The sequence below is a fragment of the Sinohyriopsis cumingii genome, chromosome 5 (genome assembly GCF_028554795.1).
Source record: "Sinohyriopsis cumingii isolate HCF-2022 chromosome 5, ASM2855479v2, whole genome shotgun sequence".
Taxonomy (NCBI): Eukaryota; Metazoa; Mollusca; class Bivalvia; order Unionida; family Unionidae; genus Sinohyriopsis; species Sinohyriopsis cumingii.
The window spans coordinates 141306010-141326647 of record NC_142965.1 but is presented as its reverse complement, the minus strand read 5'-3'; the positions used below and the strand labels follow the sequence as shown (position 1 = coordinate 141326647).

At 34.5% G+C, this 20638-nt stretch overlaps 1 protein-coding gene across 1 annotated transcript in view; it reads right to left on the bottom strand.

Annotated features, from left to right (window-relative positions):
* Window positions 1-1251: 1251 nt before the first annotated feature.
* The window catches only part of LOC149800369 (phospholipid scramblase 1-like), a 57719-nt gene continuing 38332 nt past the window's right edge, over window positions 1252-20638 (bottom strand). Inside the window, exons 9-10 of the mRNA XM_089960019.1 lie at window positions 18524-18559; window positions 1252-7688 (exon numbers count right to left, since the gene is read on the bottom strand). Coding sequence (XP_089816145.1) covers window positions 18551-18559 — 9 coding nt within the window. The 3' untranslated portion in view covers window positions 1252-7688; window positions 18524-18550. The remainder of the gene's footprint in view (window positions 7689-18523; window positions 18560-20638) is intronic.

Here is a 20638-nt window from a genome sequence, read left to right as displayed (position 1 = left end):
AGTCCTAATAGCTTTTTTGCATCACTACATGGGTTTGCATCATTACATTACAAACCAGTACTGTTTTTATTTCATATCATTATAGTCCCATTACTGTTTTTGTGACCCTTGACAGCCTTAGCACTGTTCTTCTATATCAGTACAACTCCAGTACTGTCATCCTATGTCATTACAACCCTATTACTGTTTTGCTTTTATTTCATTCAGCCCTAGTAGTTATTTTGTATCATTACAGGCTTAGTATAATATTTATTTTATCATTACAGGCTTAGTATAATATTCGTTTGCATCATTACAGGCTTAGTACTATTCATTTATATTATTACAAGTTTGGTACTATTTGTTTGTATCATTACAGGTTTAGTACTATTCGTTTGTATCATTACAGGCATAGTCCTATTTGCATGCATCATTACAGGATTATAACTATTCATTCGTATCATTATAGGCTCAGTAATATTGTTCTGTACCATTACAGACCTAGTCCTATTCGTTTGTACCATTACAGGCTTAGTACTATTCTTCTGTATCATTACAGGCTTAGTTCTATTCATTTGTATCATTACAGGATTAGTCCTATTCATTTGTATCATTACAGGCGTAGTACTATTTGTTTGTATCATTACAGGCTTAGTAATATTTGTTTTTATCATTACACAGTCATATTCATTTGCATCATTACAGGCTTAGTACTATTTGTTTGTATCATTACATGCTTAGTACTATTCATCTGTATCATTACAGGCTTAGTACTATTCATTTGTATCATAAAATGCTTAGTACTGTTCATCTGTATCATCACATGCTTAGTACTATTTGTTTGTATCATCACATGCTTAGTACTATTCATTTGTATCATTACATGCTTGGTACTATTTGTTTGTATATTACATGCTTAGTACTTTTCATTTGTATCATTACATGCTTAGTACTATTCATCTGTATCATTACAGGCTTAGTACTATTCGTTTGTATCATTACATGCTTAGTACTATTCATTTGTATCATTACATGTTTAGTACTATTTGCTTGTATCATTACATGCTTAGTACTTTTCATTTGTATCATTACAGGCTTAGTACTATTTATATGTATCATTACAGGCTTAGTTCTATTCTTTTGTATCATTACATATCAAGAATAGTTCTTCCATCCTTCCTTGTCATGCCTTGTGAGTTATTCTATAACAATTTTAAACTTTCGCCCATTTTGTACTCAAATTACTAACGTGGGTAAATAAGGACTCAGTGCTTCATCAGTACATAATTTATTTCACAGGCTCAAGTACAAACACTTTAAAATGTAAATGCATCATATGTATGCAAGAACACAACAGCCTTGTATGATATATTAAACATCAACTACATTTGAATACGCTTTAAAAATTCTATTTTAGCAAATAGCAAAAGATGCAGAAAAGCTTCTTTATACCTTTAAATTAAGGTGTACAAAAACAGGCTTCTGTAAGACAAAAACAAGCTTCTGAAACACAAAAACATGCTTCTGTAAGACAAAAACAAGCTCCTGAAAGACAAAAACAAGTTTCTGTAAGAAATTCACTTACATGTTGATATGATCACATACTACAACCAATGCTGGCAATATAAAAAATTTAAGCACTAATGTGAACATTCTGGAAATTATGCAACAATAGTAATAAAATATAAAGTTAGAATTATAACTTTCAAAACTGTTTACCTCCATTTCATCTGTTTGCATCTTTAATTTTAGTGATGTAGATAAACTCTAAGATTCGGTGATATTCCAGAGTTTGGCATTTAGAACTGGAGTTAGGTGCTTAACCTTTTTTGAGATTGCAGGTCTGGTCTTGTGTGGGTGGGGGTGAGAATATGTGGCTGGTCTTGTGGGGGTGGAGGTGAGAATATTGGGGTAGTCTTGTTGTGGCGAGGGTGAGAACATGGGGCTTGAATTTACTGGGAATTACTTGAACATCACTGAAAGTATCTGCCCTAGTGATGACTTTGAGTATTACGTCATTTGATATGCTAATGAGAAGGCTTTTTGTTGTTGTTGTTGTGTGGTTTAATGCCATTTTTCAGCACACGATAGGCTATACATGGCGGCCAGTATTAATGGTGGAGGAAGAACCCAGGAAAACCCCGGAAAGAACCACCGACCCACAAGAAGCTACTGGCAAGCTTTCTCACATACCCACATTGGCCGAATCCGAGACTCGAACCCACGCAGACAGAGGTGACATGGCAATGAATGTAACGGAAAGCGTAATGAGAAGGCAAATTGAACTTTACTTTGGCAATCCATCAATTACAAATGGGCCACACTGAATGTATGGGCCATACTTTGGAGCAGTTATCAGAAATGGATCAGGCGATGAAATGTTACCAAAACTTGCACAACTTTAGCCCATCAAGTATTATGTCAGCTGTAAGTTCTGATGCCATTACAAGTTAGGTGATTCAGGTTATGATTATTAACATTAACACGTTAAAATACATTTCCATTTGGAGCTGGTGTGTGTATGTGTGTACATATTTACAACAAAGATATTTGACAAGATTAAAGTCAAGTAGGGAAGTGGCCTAGGAAGACCTGAATGTCAATTGCAGAGGTGGCCCAAAAAGGTTCTAATGCCTGTTCCAAGAGAAGGTTTATTAAGGCCCTAATGTCAATCTAACAGGTGGTCTGTTGAGGCTCTAATGTCAATTCAAAGGCATGGTCTATTAGGCCCTAAGTGTCAATTCCAAGAGGTGGTCTATTAAGGCCCTAGTGTCAATTCCAACAAATGTCCTATTAATGCCCTCATGTTAATCCAAGAGATGGCCTATTAAGGCCCTGGTGTCAATCAATGAGGTGGTCTATTAAGGCCCTGGTGCCAATCCAAGAGGAAGCCTATTAAGGACCTAATGTCAATCCTTGGGGTGGTCTATTAAGAACTTAATATTAATCTAACAGGTGGCCATTTATGGCCCTAGTGTCAATCCAAGAGGTGGCCTATTAAGGCCCTAATGTCAATGTTGTTGGTGACTTACTTGGGCCCTAATGACACTTAGCGAGGCAGCATATGCCCATAATCTAAATCCCAGAGGTGGTCTACTAAGGCCCTAATGTCAATTTCAGAGGTGTCAAACAAATTTTATGGTATTTAATGGGAAAACAACAGAAATAAAAATCACTTTAAAAATACTGGCTCAAAAAGGAATAAACACACTGAAATTTTTGTCAACTTTAGTTACAGCTTATGCTAAAACATAAATTGGGAAATAAATCTACAAATTAAAAACTTGAATTTGAAACTAAAACAAAAACCAATATCATGAAAAAGAAAACTGAACACATCTAGCATACTTATAAAAAAAATATTATTTCTTACCCTTTGACAAAAACATTTTCATGTGATGACAAAATATGAAGTAGTATACATTCTTTTCATGAAAAATATGTCTTGAACCAATGATAGAGCTGCAGGTGTCATATGCTGTATAGATTAATTAAGTTATAAGGAACCTGGTGTTTCACCATGTACTTCACTTCAGGATGGGATATAAACATATTGGAAATGAAAGTATAACATTTAACATTAAAGTGAATGGAGGGTGAAGATGGACTGATGTACAGAATGAAATTCATGTTTGCATCACAGTGATAGCTACACTGGGCATTCACCAACGTGGTCTTGATAACACGAGGCATGCCAAACACCATGTTTCACCTGCAGACCAACTTTTTCACATGTCTAGCCTATTTATCATTTAACACTAAATCTTAACAACGCTACCAGAAAAGTAATTTCATCCAAATTCTATCTGCTAACAAAGGCAGGAGGAGTTGACCAAATGCACTGACGAAGATTTAAAATTTTAAATGCTACTCGAAGTATGAATGATGAAACAAAATGTGCATCAATAAGTAAATATAAACAAATCGCATCAAATACTTGTAGGAAACACTTATGAGGAATTTTTTTTAAATTCCAAAAGCTTTCAAAGGTAAATAACTAACATGGATTTGCACACAAAGTTCTCATTCATATCACAGAAAATAATCCATAAAAGCATATCAATGAAATGAAAGAAGGATTTGACATTAAATAAACATCTTGTATGATGCTGAGACTGATCTGCATCCCATAATGCTCTAGCTGATCAGGGTCTATGTTCTTTGTTCTAATTATTATGCCTAACAACATAAACAGTCAAGATCCAGCTGATCAGGGTCTATGTTGTTTGTTGTAATTATTACACCTAACTACAAACAGTCATGATCCAGCTGATCAGGGTCAATGTTCTTTGTTCTAATTATTACAACTAACAATCTACACAGTCATGATCCAGCTGATCAGGGTCTATGTTGTTTGTTCTAATTATTGCACCTAACAACATACACAGTCACGATCCAGCTGATCAAGGTCAATGTTCTTTGTTCTAATTATTATACCTAACAACATACACAATCATTATCAGCTGATCAGGTTCTATGTTCTTTGTTCTAATTATTACACCTAACAACATACACAGTCATGATCCAGCTGATCAGGTTCTATGTTCTTTGTTCTAATTATTATACCTAACAACATACACAGTCACAATCCAGCTGATCCATTCTATAATGGCAGATCTGGGTCTATGCAGCTGGACATGACTTATAAGCAAGTATATCGAACTTGGTTGAAATATAAGCAAATTGTCCAAATTTAATCAAAATGAGTTAAAATATGAATATTGCTTCCAGAGTGATAACAAGCTAGGCCAGTATCATCCATATGCATGAAGCTTTCTTATTACTGAACTTGCCTAAACAGGGGGTCACACTGGCATCATTTCCATTTAGTAACAACTTTACATTGTAAGAAATGTCTTACTGACACCATGTGTTGAAACAACAGTCCCTTTAAAAGTAGTAGTGAGAACAGGATTTTTTTGATGGTCACTGTTGTACAACCTTATTTTTATTTAGAGCCAACAAGCTATCATAAGGAGTTAAAACCACTATATGGCAATCATAAGGAGTTACAACCACTATATGGCAATCATAAGGAGTTACAACCACTATATGACAATCATTAGGAGTTACAACCACTATATGACAATCATCAGGAGTTACAACCACTATATGGCAATCATAAGGAGTTACAACCACTATATGACAATCATTAGGAGTTACAACCACTATATGACAATCATAAGGAGTTACAACCACTATATGACAATCATAAGGAGTTACAACCACTATATGACAATCATAAGGAGTTACAACCACTATATGGCAATCATAAGGAGTTACAACCACTATATGACAATCATAAGGAGTTACAACCACTATATGACAATCATAAGGAGTTACAACCACTATATGACAATCATAAGGAGTTACAACCACTATATGACAATCATAAGGAGTTACAACCACTATATGACAATCATAAGGAGTTACAACCACTATATGGCAATCTATAATGATCTAGTTTCAACCATACCTTTAAGATGGGTACTGTAGCAGTATCTTTTTATATCAACCATCTGTTTAACCGGTGGTAGCTATAATAAACTTGTACCAGCAAACACCAGATGCTAGACAAAGTTCATCACACAATTTCTTCTGGCTTATAACCAGCACAACTAAAAGAGTGATATTTATGTCTCATCTTTACTAAATCCAGATTTGATATAAACAAAAGTATTGTAAAATATTTGAGCTCTGAAAGTACAAATCATACAGGCTTGGTATGTACATATTTTTCACAATGACAATGAAATAACCTTGGTTACTGATATGAAAGCAGCAAAATAATAAATTTACATGCCTTGAAAACCTATCATAGCCATTAAGTATGATTTCTCCAGTTACAATAAACAGGTATATCAAACTTTTTTACAAAATATTGCAATGAAAATATATTAAAAAAGTACATGTAAAGTAAATTGTAAAAGAGAAATCAACAAGTTAAAATGGGAAGTATTCTTTCCAAAGATGGAAAACATATTATAGCAATAAAATCTGATAAAGATTTTAACTTAGTATATTAATACAAAATTAAGTAAGCAGACTGACCAATCTACTCAAATTTATATTGGTTAGTAACTAATGTAATAAACTCAACAGCAACAACAATAAACAAACATATAAGGCTGTGTATTGATGCTATTTCTGTATAGGAACAAATGCTGAGGCTTGTTCAATCAAAACTAGAACTTTACACACCAGGTAAAGTAAAATCCATTTTGCTGCTTTTACAATCTTTTTAAGGAAGAAAAAAGTGCCAGGTGCATGTTAGTTTTATATTTTATGGAATTAAAATGGCTATATAAAATGGACTGCATTATTCAAACTTGACATACTGAAAGTGAGATAATTAAAATTTTTTACTAAACCTCTGTAACAAGCACTTAAAGTGAATTTGATCACTTTCCGGTAAGGTAGAATGCCTGAAATAATTAGTTAACATCAGAAAGGAACTATTTCTTGTATACATGTCCAATAATAAATGGTACAAAAATGTATAATTCCTCTATTTATTTCTAAAGATTCATTAAGATTTCTATAAATACTTCTAATAAATTAACTACAGGACTTAACTTCATATTTTGTAGGCTTCATGAAGTAATGAAGCCTGGAAATCGATTTCATATGAATGGCCTTGGTTTTTCTACACTGGTTTATGCAGAGTATGTAATCAATTTTAAAGCCTGAAAGTCGATTACATACAATAAATGAATGACCTTGACTTCACTACAATGGTTCATGCAGAGTAAGTAATCAATTTTAAAGCCCAAAAATCGATTACACACTATACATAAATGACCTTGACCTCACTACAATGGTCCATGCAGAGTATGTAATCAATTTTAAAGCCCAAAAATCGGTTACACACTATACATAAATGACCTTGACCTCATTACAATGGTCCATGCAGAGTATGTAATCAATTTTAAAGCCCAAAAATCGATTACACACTATACATAAATGACCTTGACCTCACTACAATGGTCCATACAGCAAGCTTCATGGCTTAATTAATCCTGTAAGATAGGAAGTTCAAAACAATAAATAGGAACAAAAGATCTTAAAAATGCAAAAAAAATTAACGAATAATAGTTTCAAAGCATTTGAAGTATACAGAAACATTTCTGAAATGTAACTTGTGACCTTGGAAAAATACTGACAATAAGAAATTCTAACCTGCTATCAGATTCATCTGACATCAAAATTTAAAGCAACAGAAAGCTTCAAAAAGGTCAGTAATTTGTTCCTGAGTTTCTAGAAATTGACAAAACTCATCTTTTACTTTACTTGGTTCTATATTTAGAACCAATCTCCAAGCAGGAAATTTATATTGTTCAAAATTAAAAGTAACTCAAATGTATATAAACCAACCATAAAGTAATATTATTGGAGAGATTTTTGCTGTTGTTCCTGTTATTCCACTCTGGAAGAAACAAAATTCGGCTAAGGTTTAAGCCATGGAAGAAGCTCAAAAACATTACTGTTGTAAAGTCACAAATTAAACATATTTTCAATGTCAAACAAATATTACAGATCATTCCAATGCAATTTTCAAAAAGACACAATAGAGGTAGTAACATTATTGAAATTGTTACTTAGGACTTTTATTGGTTTCCCAAAATTTTCCTGTGATGCTTTTCTCATAGTTGTCAACCCCTTTGTTCTTCAAATGGTTGGTCTTTCCAACAATGATTGGTAAAACATCTCTGAAATATTACAAAAGCAACCACTGCAGCTACTGTGCATGATCATAAATAATCTTATGTCACATAATATTACAGTAACCTATGGACTTTGTTTTGGTATGTTGCAATTTCATCATGTGAGTTTTCTGCCTTTTTTCTCCCAGTAATTTCTATGATGTATCACTCCATTCAAGTATTTCTAAGGTGGAGTTTGCTAAAAATGAATTGACGGGTTCTGACTGCTCAAGTTTTAAAAATACATTTTTTATTGTCCGTTAATATGCTGCCAAGTTACCTCGTTTTGAAGTGATTGCTACAGTAAGCAGTGTATAAAGTGCATAAACCATGAACTGTGTTGACCCGAACTTGCCATCACATAATGTGTCATGAGATCTGGGTTTAAACAGTTCTAAAAACAAGTTGAGTACCTCAAATTAAGAGTCCATACATCATCCTAGGGAAGTTAATATTTTTTAATATTTTTTATATAAAAGTTGATTTTGAAAACAAGAGTCACATGTGGGCCTGATACAGCTCACCTGGCTTGTGTAATGTAACAACTTACAATTTCACTAAGCAGGTCTATGTAGTACTTTGTGAAACAATATATGTAAACCATCTCAAAAACTTTGTACCAAATTAATTTATTATATTTTTCTAAAGTCTGTTGCAAATTCTTTCCAATGATAATTAATATAAAATCTCTTATTCAATCTAAGCCATCCAAGATCTTTTAAAGTTACAGATGAAGCTTTAATGTGTGGCCTATATAGACATATGGTCTCACATGCTCTAAATTTCAACTTTATAGTCATGGCCACAGGTTTCGCTACTCTTGGTAAATTAAATTTGGAAAGGTTTCAGGAGAAATGCATACTGGTGCATTTATTTATTAAAAACTAAAACTACAAAATATAAATTTTAAATGATTTGTGAGAAATAACACTGAACACATGAAATGCCATAAAATAATAAAGATATCAACAACAAATGTTTCAGTCACAATAATATGTCAAATACTATGGGGCCCCAGGTGGCCGTGTGGTCTAAAGCACTTGCCATTACTAATCACTGCCATCTCACCTCTCTTTGTGTGAGCTCTAGTCCCATGCCCAGCCTATGTGGGTATGTGAAAAAGTTTGCCAGTAGTTTCCCATGTATTGGTGGTTCTAGCCAGGGTTTTCCCATGTATTAGTGGTTCTAGCCAGGATTTTCCCAAGTATTGGTGGTTCTAGCCAGGGTTTTCCCATGTATTGGTGGTTCTAACCAGAGTTTTCCCATGTATTGGTGGTTCTAACCAGGGTTTTCCCATGTATTGGTAGTTCTAGCCAGGGTTTTCCCATGTATTGATGGTTCTAGCCAGGGTTTTCCCATGTATTGGTGGTTCTAGCCAGGGTTTTCCCATGTATTAGTGGTTCTAGCCAGGGTTTTCCCCAAGTATTGGTGGTTCTAGCCAGGGTTTTCCCATGTATTGGTGGTTCTAGCCAGAGTTTTCCCACATATTGGTGGTTCTAGCCAGGGTTTTCCCATGTATTGGTGGTTCTAGCCAGGGTTTCCCCATGTATTGGTGGTTCTAGCCAGGGTTTCTCCATGTATTGGTGGTTCTAGCCAGGGTTTTCCCGTGTATTGGTGGTTCTAGCCAGGGTTTTCCCATGTATTCGTGGTTCTAGCCAGGGTTTTCCCATGTATTCGTGGTTCTAGCCAGGGTTTTCCCAAGTTCATCCTCCACCAGCTACCCTGGCTGCCATGTATAGCCTATCATGTGCTGAAAATGGCATTAAACATGCAACAACATATGAATAACAATGGTATTAAACATGCAACAACATATGAACAACAATGGCATTAAACATGCAACAACATATGAACAACAATGGCATTAAACATGCAACAACATATGAACAACAATGGCATTAAACATGCAACAACATATGAACAACAATGGCATTAAACATGCAACAACATATGAACAACAATGGCATTAAACATGCAACAACATATGAACAACAATGGCATTAAACATGCAACAACATATGAACAACAATGGCATTAAACATGCAACAACATATGAACAACAATGGCATTAAACATGCAACAACATATGAACAACAATGGCATTAAACATGCAACAACATATGAACAACAATGGCATTAAACATGCAACAACAACATGTGTTAATACTAGCAATAATCAAACTCAATTTCACCAAACATACCAAACTTGCATCCAAAATATTTAAGAAATCCAAAAGAAATTGATAGCATAGTATAAATAGTTTGCTCATTTTATACATTGTTTTACTGAAATGTATACATCTTGTTTTCTGATAAATTGTTGCATCTACTTTGATATTTTAAAAGCAAATGAAAGAACTCTAAAATACTAATCGGTTGTCAACAGTCACTATTAAGGGTTACTTCCCTTGCTTTCCTTTAGCGAGAGAGACAGAGAGAAACAATTGTTAAAAAGAAAATAAACTGATTACACATCAAGTGAATAAAGAACTATTTCAACTTAATTTCAGAAATTTATGCAAATCTTCATCAGAGTAAAACATATTGGATAAAATGATTTTATAAGCTTATCTACTAAGATTGAGTAAAGTATGGTCCCAATTCTACCAACATGTATTTGAAGATTAAATCTTAAGAAATCTGACTGGTCAGTTTTAAGTCACATTTATATTGCAACCAAACAAATCACTGTATACTAGACTTAAATTTACATCAACACTTCAGTTATGTTGGTGAAATAAGGCTTGACCAAAAATAGTCATTAAAATAATGACAAGATTAGCCAATCGTGTTACTAATATGTGTCGATTTTGCTCATTACTGAACATGTCCATGATCTTGAAGATAAAAGCTTATTCCAAACTGGATCAAAGTTGGATCAGAAATATGGCATCGATAGTGCTAACCTGCTCAGTCAATTTGAGGCAAGATCATTTTATCAGTACGCTTGGATCAAGTTCATTATCGAACTCACCCAAAATCTTGATGATATAGGCCAATATACCAAATTTGATCAAAATAAATTCATAAATTTAGAAGCTGAGTTTTAACAAAGTCAAGAAATCAGATGCAGGATCACCTCATTAATATGCATGGAGTTTGCACACTACTGTCTGTGATTTTGGTGATATATGCCCTATTTCAAGTCTGAAATTGGACCAGAAATTTTGGACTCCAAATTGATAACAAGCAATATTGATGGATGGACAACAAATTATGCACAAAGACATAGGGCCACCTGGGTTAAAAACTAGAATCTTTTTCATATAGCATGCATTTCCCATAATAGTGCCTGAAATGATAGAAATGCCAAACTCAATTGATGTGTCATGGACATGCGTACATATGGATGCAAAAGGGTAACACCCTATGTTGATACTGTTTCCCTGATGGCGTATAAAAATGTGACAATGATTGGTGAGACATGCATTCTACCCAAAATAATGTTAAATGCTGCACCATGAATGTTTCCCTTTAACTTAAAGAAATTGTTTTAAAACTGTTCTTCTTAATTAAGACTGAAACAATCTGTGAAAAATCAAAATCAGAAAAATGAGAAATTATGTAAAACAAATCTACTGATCATTATAAGCAAGTACATGTATATTCAAAACCATCTGATTCATTTTTCTTCCATGTGTCAATGTTACGGTCACAGTGTCAATTAAGCATGTTGTGCTTTACAGTACACAGAAAGTATACTGACCATTGTTTACTCAACATGCCTGTGTAACTGCCTTTGATGTACACTCCGCTACACTGTGATATCTATGTGATACAGGTGTAATTGGGCCTGTTCTACACTCGTGAATTATAGTGAGTTAATGTCTGCTATGAATTCTTGACGAAGCTTTGACCATGACACCTAGCTTCAGTCAATATTGGTTCCATGTGGTCCATCATGTTGCCTCAACCAAAGTACCATACTGTGCAAAAAATTTACCTTTACTGAGGTGAATATGAAGCTTTAGGAATGATGAAACCTAATATAGACAATGTGTGATGAGATTTGGATTTTTAACGTAGCTTTAACAATTTTTCAGTCATATCACTACGATGTCTGCAATGTGGCAGTTTATAGTGATGTCTAGCACTGGGGCACCATGCCACAGACATGTAGCATGATGTCCCACCCAGTCACATTATCCTGACACCAGGCCGACCAGTCCTAACACTAACCTCTTGATGCTGGACGCCCAGCGAGGCAGCTGTTAGTACCATTTTTTAAAGTCTTTGGTATGACTTGGCCAGGGATCGAACCCATGACCTCCCGCAGACATTGTTGCGATATGACTAAAAAACTGTTAAAACTATGTTAAAATTCCAAATCACACACACACACTTGCTATTGTAATGTAACCTTTCTTTTTTACTGGAACAGAGTTCAGTTCTGACTGATTTTTTAAATTTTTTGATGTAAACAACTTTATAGAAACATTGTATCTAATGCTGACCTAGTAACTGACCTTGATTCAGAACCAGTGATAGTTTGTAGTAAACAACTTTTTTGTTTTTTTATTTTTATTCTTTCTCTGGGTAAGATTCATAAAGTGGAATCGTGGCCATACTTGGAGTATGTAACAAATAACAAGTATCAATTAAGTTTTTCCAGAGGATTGACCCACATCTGGGCATCTGTTTTGCATTGTAGCTAGATTTATTGTTGATGTTTTGATAAATAATAGTTGTTCCTGCCTTAACGCTGGAGAAGTCCAGGTGTTTTATATTGTGACCAGTTTTGGGGCTCATTATTTTATTTTAAAGAAAAGTGATTCTTTTCTCTGGAAATACTAGTGCCCTAAATTGATTCTTGGACAAGGACATTTATCAAAGTATATACAGAATTCAAATTGGAATATTATTTTCTGTGATTCAACAAGAGACTGTTGACACTGCAGCACTTCACAGGTTACAACTGACATCATTGTCTTCCATTCAGGAGTTCATTGATTTGTAAAACTGTAAGTGCTTTTTCTCATTTTTAACTTGTTTTTCTAGGGAAATAAATTATTTGTTAAATTTTATAAAGCTTGTTGTCTTCACTTTTTTCTTGTTATATTTTGTAAGATCCTAAATATATAACATTGACAAACCAAAAACCAACATTGGTATAATGGGTTTTCTGGTTTATAGGACTTCATATTCAATGAAACAAATTTCTACTAAAGGTCTGAAATCGCAGTTTTAAATGGAGCAGGAGGCCTTACATGACACCAGTCATGCAGGCATGATAAGTCCTGACAAGTAGGAGAACATAATCCACACTTTTCTTCATGGGAGTAATAACTGTTTAATTACATGTTTTAGTGCACAACTTATAAATCAAACCTACTTCTAAACAGTGATAATGCCATATGTTATAATGTCACTTGATGTCAATGATATCACAACAGTAAAAAATTGCACATAAATCATTCAATAAAACTGAATAACATGCAGCATGTATAATGTTTAATAATTATGGGCTACTGCAATTGTATGGGAAAATATGAATGACTTTTTCTGAGCTATACTGTAATGATGTTAAAAGTTCATACTGTCCTATACAAATGAGTTTTTCTGAGATACACTGTAATGATGCTAAAATTTCATACTGTCCTATACAAATGAGTTTTTCTGAGATACACTGTAATGATGCTAAAATTTCATACTGTCCTATACAAATGAGTTTTTCTGAGATACACTGTAATGATGCTAAAATTTCATACTGTCCTATACAAATGAGTTTTTCTGCACTATACTGTAAAGATGCTAAAATTTCATACTGTCCTATACAAATGAGTTTTTCTGAGCTATACTGTAATGATGCTAAAATTTCATACTGTCCTATACAAATGTAGTAACCTTCATATTTTGTACCTCATTTTGTTTTTCTACCTACGGCTAAATAACAAAAAGAACACATTACACGAAACAAAATGTCTAAATTTCTGCTATATTCCAAAGTAAACAGACAAGTGAAGTTAATGAAATACACAGTAACAGTAATTATGTGCACATAGCACCCACCATATATAGAAGAGTTAATAATACTGTATAACATGCAATATATATATATTTATTACTACTGTATAACATACATCATGTATAATATTTAATATTATTGTACAACATATATCATGTATAATATTTAATAATATTGTATAACATACATGTATAATATTTAATATTGTATAACATAAGACACATAAATATCTAATATAATACTGCATTATGTGCAATGCGTTTAACATTTAATAATATTGGATATCATGCAGCAACTGCAGGCAGGTAACATTTTTGAATATGCAGTCCAGGAAAATACATATAAGCTATTATATATACAGAATATTCATCAGTATTGATTTTAGTACAGCAGAAGAATAATATACAACCGATTTCTGTTTTCAATTCTAAAGATACAAAAGATTCTAACAATACCGTACAATTTGTGTTAGGGATCTGAATTATAATAAGGAATACAGAAAAGACATACAGCAGCTAACAAGGGGTAATTGACCTATGTCCAGACATCAATCAACAAATGGATACAAGTAATTTTACCACACCCTTAACCAATCATATTAAAAGTCATGTTAGTGAATTACATAATCACCAAGGTGCCAGTTGTTCATCAGAGCTGTTAGAAAGAGACCTCTGCCACCTGGGAGATTTTCACTAAACAATGCAAAATATATTGATCAATTTGAGCAAAATATATATTGCATAATTTCAGCAAAATTTTCAAAAAGGCTGTTGAATCCTGAATCTAAAAGAAATTATAACAAAAAAGACGAATAATAATAGTCAACTGATCAATTAGGAAGTTTAATAGCCAACTGGTCAATTAAGAAGTTTAAAAGCCAACTGGTCAATTAGGAAGTTTAAAAGCCAACTGGTCAATTAGGAAGTTTAAAAGCCAACTGGTCAATTAGGAAGTTTAACAGCCAACTGGTCAATTAGGAAGCTTAATAGCCAACTGGTCAATTAGGAAGTTTAAGAATCTAGGATTATCATTAAGAACAACAAAGAAATTAAGTTCATTTTGTACTCTGTCTACTATGATGTGGTTTCCAAATGTGTACATTTATGAAATCTGCCTGTAGCTCTTGTGTAAACAGCCAAATATTTAACATTTAACAGGCAACATGGAATCTGAGTTGTTGTTGTGTACACAGCCACAGAGTTAACAGACAAATATGGAATCAGACAGTAGCTGTTGTGGACAGAGCTGTAGAGTTACCAGATAAACATGGAATCTAATAAGTTTTCATCTGTCTATCTCAAAGGATACAAGCAAGGAAGTGTAGAAGAAATTAATCAGATACCATGAGACTGAAGTATCAGTGTACAATGCCTTGAACCTCAAACACCTTTCAATATGTAAAGCAGAAAGAAAAACAACCAATATATACCTGTGACCTAGACCTTGAAGATAGGAACCCAATTTTGGAATGCAACATATCTTCTGGGGACAATACAGAAGTATATTAAATTTCATTTGATTATCTAAAATAGCTTATACATTATAGAACACAGGGGGAAAATTTAACTAAAACATACAACATATGACCTATGGCCTTGAACATAAGATAGGACCCCTAATATTCAACTCAATAAATAAACCATATTCTACCAATTAATCACAAATGGCTCTAAGTTAAAGGATAAAAAGTAAAGTATGAAAGAAAACCTTAAATACTGACCCACTACTTTGATGACAGGACCCAAAATGTGATATGCAAGACACCTGCCAATGATGAGGTGTAAGAATGTTGAGCTGGGTCTATTCAAGAATGTGTGATTACAAGATCTGTGCTTATTTCGTTTTTTTTTAAAACATCAACTGAATGTGGGAAAATCATGCAAAACATTTTCATGCCATACATTAACACTTCATTAAATGCTTCAGAAAATTCCCCCTTTGTGACAAAGAAGGCGGGGGGGGGGAATTCCTCACAATTTCAGTTAAAAAGTCTGCCAAGTTTCATCTCTTAAACTCAAACAGTTCCTAATTCATAGACAGGAAAGGAAAATGTGATAGAAAATTTATGGTGCTAACCCATGACCTTGACCTTAAAAATGCAACTCCCATAGTGATAAAAAAGACACTTTCTAATGACAATGTATAAACTGCATATACCAAATTTCATCCACAGATCTCAAAAGACTCTAAAGTTAAAGAGCAAAACGAACATGTTACGGAAAAATATTGATCTTTGACCTTGATCGTGCAGATAGGATCCCTAAGTGGTAGATACCACAGCTTCTAAAGATGATATATAAGTATACCATGCTTCATTCATTAACCCCTAATACCTCTGAAGTTCTAAAAAATTATGCTGGAAAATGTTAAATATATTGTGACCTTTATGTTGATGATATTATCTCTCCTAATCTGGAAGATATCATCTCCATTGTGGTAGGTAACACACCTCTAATGATGATGTATTAGGATTCTAGATTCCATAATATAATCTCTCAGAGTTTCTAAAGTTAATGAGCAGAATGAAAAGTGTCAAAATAATTATAAACTACTGACCCTTGACCTTGAAAACAGCACCCTTAATGTGGTATGCAAGACACTGTCTTATAATAATATATAAGTATTCATGGTTTCGTCCTTAACATCAAATAGCTCAATAGTTAAAAATGGAATGAAAAGTGTATGGAAATACTAGAAATACTGAACTGTGACCTTGACCTTGACAACAGAATCCCAATATGGTTCAAGACACACCTGCTGTTGATGGTATATAATTACACCAAGTTGTATTCCTTTATCTCAAATGGATTGAAAGCTTTGGAGTAGGAAAGAAAGCATGATGAGAAGCAAAATATTGAGCAATTAACATGGCTTTGAAGATAGGAATCCCCAGGTGATATGCAACACACATCCTAATGGACCCCCAGGTGATATGCAACACACATCCTAATGGACACCCAGGTGATATGCAACACACATCCCAATGGACCAGTAGGTGATATGCAACACACATTCTAATGGACCCCCCGGTGATATGCAACACACATCCTAATGAACCCCCGTGATATGCAACACACATCCTAATGGACACCCAGGTGATATGCAACACACATCCTAATGGACCCCCAGGTGATATGCAATACACCTCCTAATGAACCCCCGTGATATGCAACCCACATCCTAATGGACCCCCAGGCGATATGCAACCCACATCATAATGAACACCCAGTGATATGCAACCCACATCCTAATGAACCCCCAGGCGACATGCAACCCACATCATAATGGACTCCCAGGTGATATGCAACACACATCCTAATGGACACCCAGGTGATATGCAACACACATCCTAATGGACACCCAGGTGATATGCAACACACATCCTAATGGACCCCCAGGCAACATGCAACCCACATCATAATGGACACCCAGGTGATATGCAACACACATCCTAATGGACAACCAGGTGATATGCAACACACATCATAATGGACACCCAGGTGATATGCAACACACATCCTAATAAGGACAAATCAGTAAAGCATGTTTCATCCTTTAATCTCAAATAGCATCAAAGTTACAGAGCTGAAATGGATGTGATGGATGGATGGAAAGAATGATGGACAAAAACTTGGATACTAAAACCAAGCTTTTCATGAAAAGTCACGAGAAAATTGTTTCAGCAAGATCTGTAACAGTAACACACTGATTAGACACAGAGACAACGACTGTAAATATGGTCATCTGGATAACTGCTTTTCAATAAACTGCATCTATAAGATTCAAAAAAAGCTAAGCCTGTCACAGGGGATGACAATACTCTAGCCCAGCTAGCTTGTGATACAGAATGACAATTCTCTAACCCAACATGCCTGTGACAGGAGATTACAATACTCTAGCCCTACCAGCACGTTAATGGGATGACAATTCTCTAGCCCAACTAGCCTGTTACAGGGGATGAAAATTCTCTAGCCCAACTAGCCTGTTACAGGGGATGAAAATTCTCTAGCCCAACTAGCCTGTTACAGGGGATGAAAATTCTCTAGCCCAACTAAACTGTGACAGAGGATGACAATTCTCATACTAGCTGTTACAGGGGATTACAATACTCTAGCCCTACCAGCCTGTTAAAAGGGATGACAACTCTCTAGCCCAACTAGCTTGGACAGGGGATGACAATTATGTAGCCCAACTAGCCTGAACAAAAATAAATTACTGTTGGGCAAGCAAATATTTGTCAAAAAAGCGAAAGTTTTTGATAAATGAAGAATTGGCTGATGAGACAAAATTTTAAAAGATCTATTTGAATTGTTTCTTCTAGATGCTAATGAAACAATGTTTTTCTCATTACAAAACATTTCTGTGTAGATTTTAGCCCCTTTTGGGATAATTTTATACCTTTTCATTTGAATACAACAACAAACACCAAACTCTTTGTTGCATAATTGTTTAAAAATTCCTAACTCAGCTTGGTTCCATTTATGATCTCATAATCTTTGTGAATACATGTAACAAATATTCAAATGGCAACCATCCAACATATCCAATATATTCTGATAGAAATTCTATGAAACCTATCATGTATACTCACATAAACCTTGGATCCAACTCCAAACCACACTGACTGATCTGCCATTGGTATATGCAGCTTATATGGATTATTAAGTAGATGAATAACACAACCCTGATCTGCTTGCACATTATACAACAGCAGATCAGGGTCTATGTTGCCTACACCTGATTTATAGGTTAGTATATACAGTAAATTTACTAACATCAATAAAGCAATTATTACTTGCACAAGTAAGATTTAGCAATTCCATTTCCATGCCCCAAGAAAAAATAGCGATGCTTGCAAGCAAACATTCAGAAATACCTCCAATAAACTTCTTCTACACGGCTCTTAATGGTGCTGAAAATCAGAATATAGTTAAAATTACAAGGTAGAACTAAATTGTGCAAAAAAAGATCAAAATGAGGTGAAACAGGTTTTCATGGGGCTCTCTCATACACTAATGTGATCTTATGCAAATTTAACAATCTGCAACACAAAGTCAGAACACCACAATGATGATATAATTCAATTCACAACTGTATAAACCTTTTCCAAGAATGTCAATATATTTAAGATAAAATAAGAATATCACAACAGAAAAGATACAATTCAATCAGCAACTGTTACTATGAGCCTTTCCTGTTAAGTACCATCAATTATTGCAACCCTTTCTTACAAAGCACTATCAACTTAATGCAAGCCTTTCCTATTAAGCACCATCAACTAATGCAAGCTTTTCCTATTAAGCACTATCAACTTATGCAAGCCTTTCCTACAAAGCACTATCAACTTATGCAAGCCTTTCCTATTAAGCACCATCAATTAATGTCCCGAGTGGCTGAGTGGTCTAAAGTGCTCTCTGTTATGGATCACTGCCATCTCACCTCTGTCTTTGTGGGTTCGAGTCTAGGATTCGGCCAATATGGGTATGTGAGAAAGCTTGCCAGTAGCTTCTCGTGGGTCAGTGGTTCTTCCCGGGGTTTTCCAGGGTTCTTCCTCCACCATTAATACTGGCCGCCATGAATAGCCTATCATATGCTGAAAAATGGCGTTAAACCCAACAACAACATCCTACAAAGAACTATCAACTTATGCAAGCCTTTCCTATTAAGCACCATCAATTAATGCAACCCTTTCCTACAAAGCACTATCAACTTAATCAAGCCTTTCTTGTTAAGTACCATCAATTACTGCTACCATTTCCTATCAAGCACTATCAACTTATGCAAGCCTTTCCTGTTAAATACCATCAATTAATGCAACCCTTTCCTACAAAGCACTATCAACTTATGCAAGCCTTTCCTAGTAAATATCATCAATTAATGCAACCCTTCCTACAAAGCACTATCAACTTATGCAAGCCTTTCCTGTTAAGTACCATCAATTAATGCAACCCTTTCCTATCAAGCACCATCAACTAATGCAAGCCTTTCCTATTAAGCACTATCAAGTTATGCAAGTTTTTCATATTAAGAACCATCAAATAATCCAAGCCTTTCCTATTAAGCACTATCAACTTATGCAAGCCTTTCCTATTAAGCACCATCAACTAATGCAAGCCTTTCCTATTAAGCACTATCAACTTATGCAAGCCTTTCCTATTAAGCACTATCAACTTATGCAAGCCTTTCCTATTAAGCACCATCAACTAATGCAAGCCTTTCCTATTAAGCACCATCAACTAATGCAAGCCTTTCCTATTAAAAACCAACAAGTAATGCAAGCAAGCCAGATTAAGCACTATCTACTAATACAATACTTTGCTATTAAGCACCATCAACTACTGGAAGCCTTTCCTATTAAGCATGATTGCCAAATGCAAGCCTTTCCTATTAAGCACTATCAACTAATACAAGCCTTTGCTATTAACCACCATCAACGAATGCAAGAATGTTTAAGCACCATCAACTAATGCAAACCTCTCCTATTAAGCACCATAACTAATGCAAGCCTCTCCTATTAAGCACCACCAACTATTGCAAGCATTTCCTATTAAGCACCATCAACTAATGCAAACCTCTCCTATTAAGCACCATAACTAATGCAAGTCTCTCCTATTAAGCACCATCAACTAATGCAAGCCTTTCATATTAAGCACCATCAACTAATGCAAGCCTCTCCTATTAAGCACCACCAACTATTCCAAGCCTTTCCTATTAAGCACCATCAACTAATACAAGCCTTTCCTATTAAGCACCATCAACTAATGCAAGCATGACAGATGTTAACAAACATCCAACATCTGCTATTTATGCTACTAAATAATTAAAAAATAATTTTGACAAATTTTCTCAGTTCCCTGTCAAGTAATAATGACAATCAGTGGATATGCTATACAACACAATCCAATTTACACAAATGAATGACTTCAAATGAAGTAAATAATTTACCTCAATTTAGAGTCCTAATAATTTTTGGAATTGCACTACATTCAAC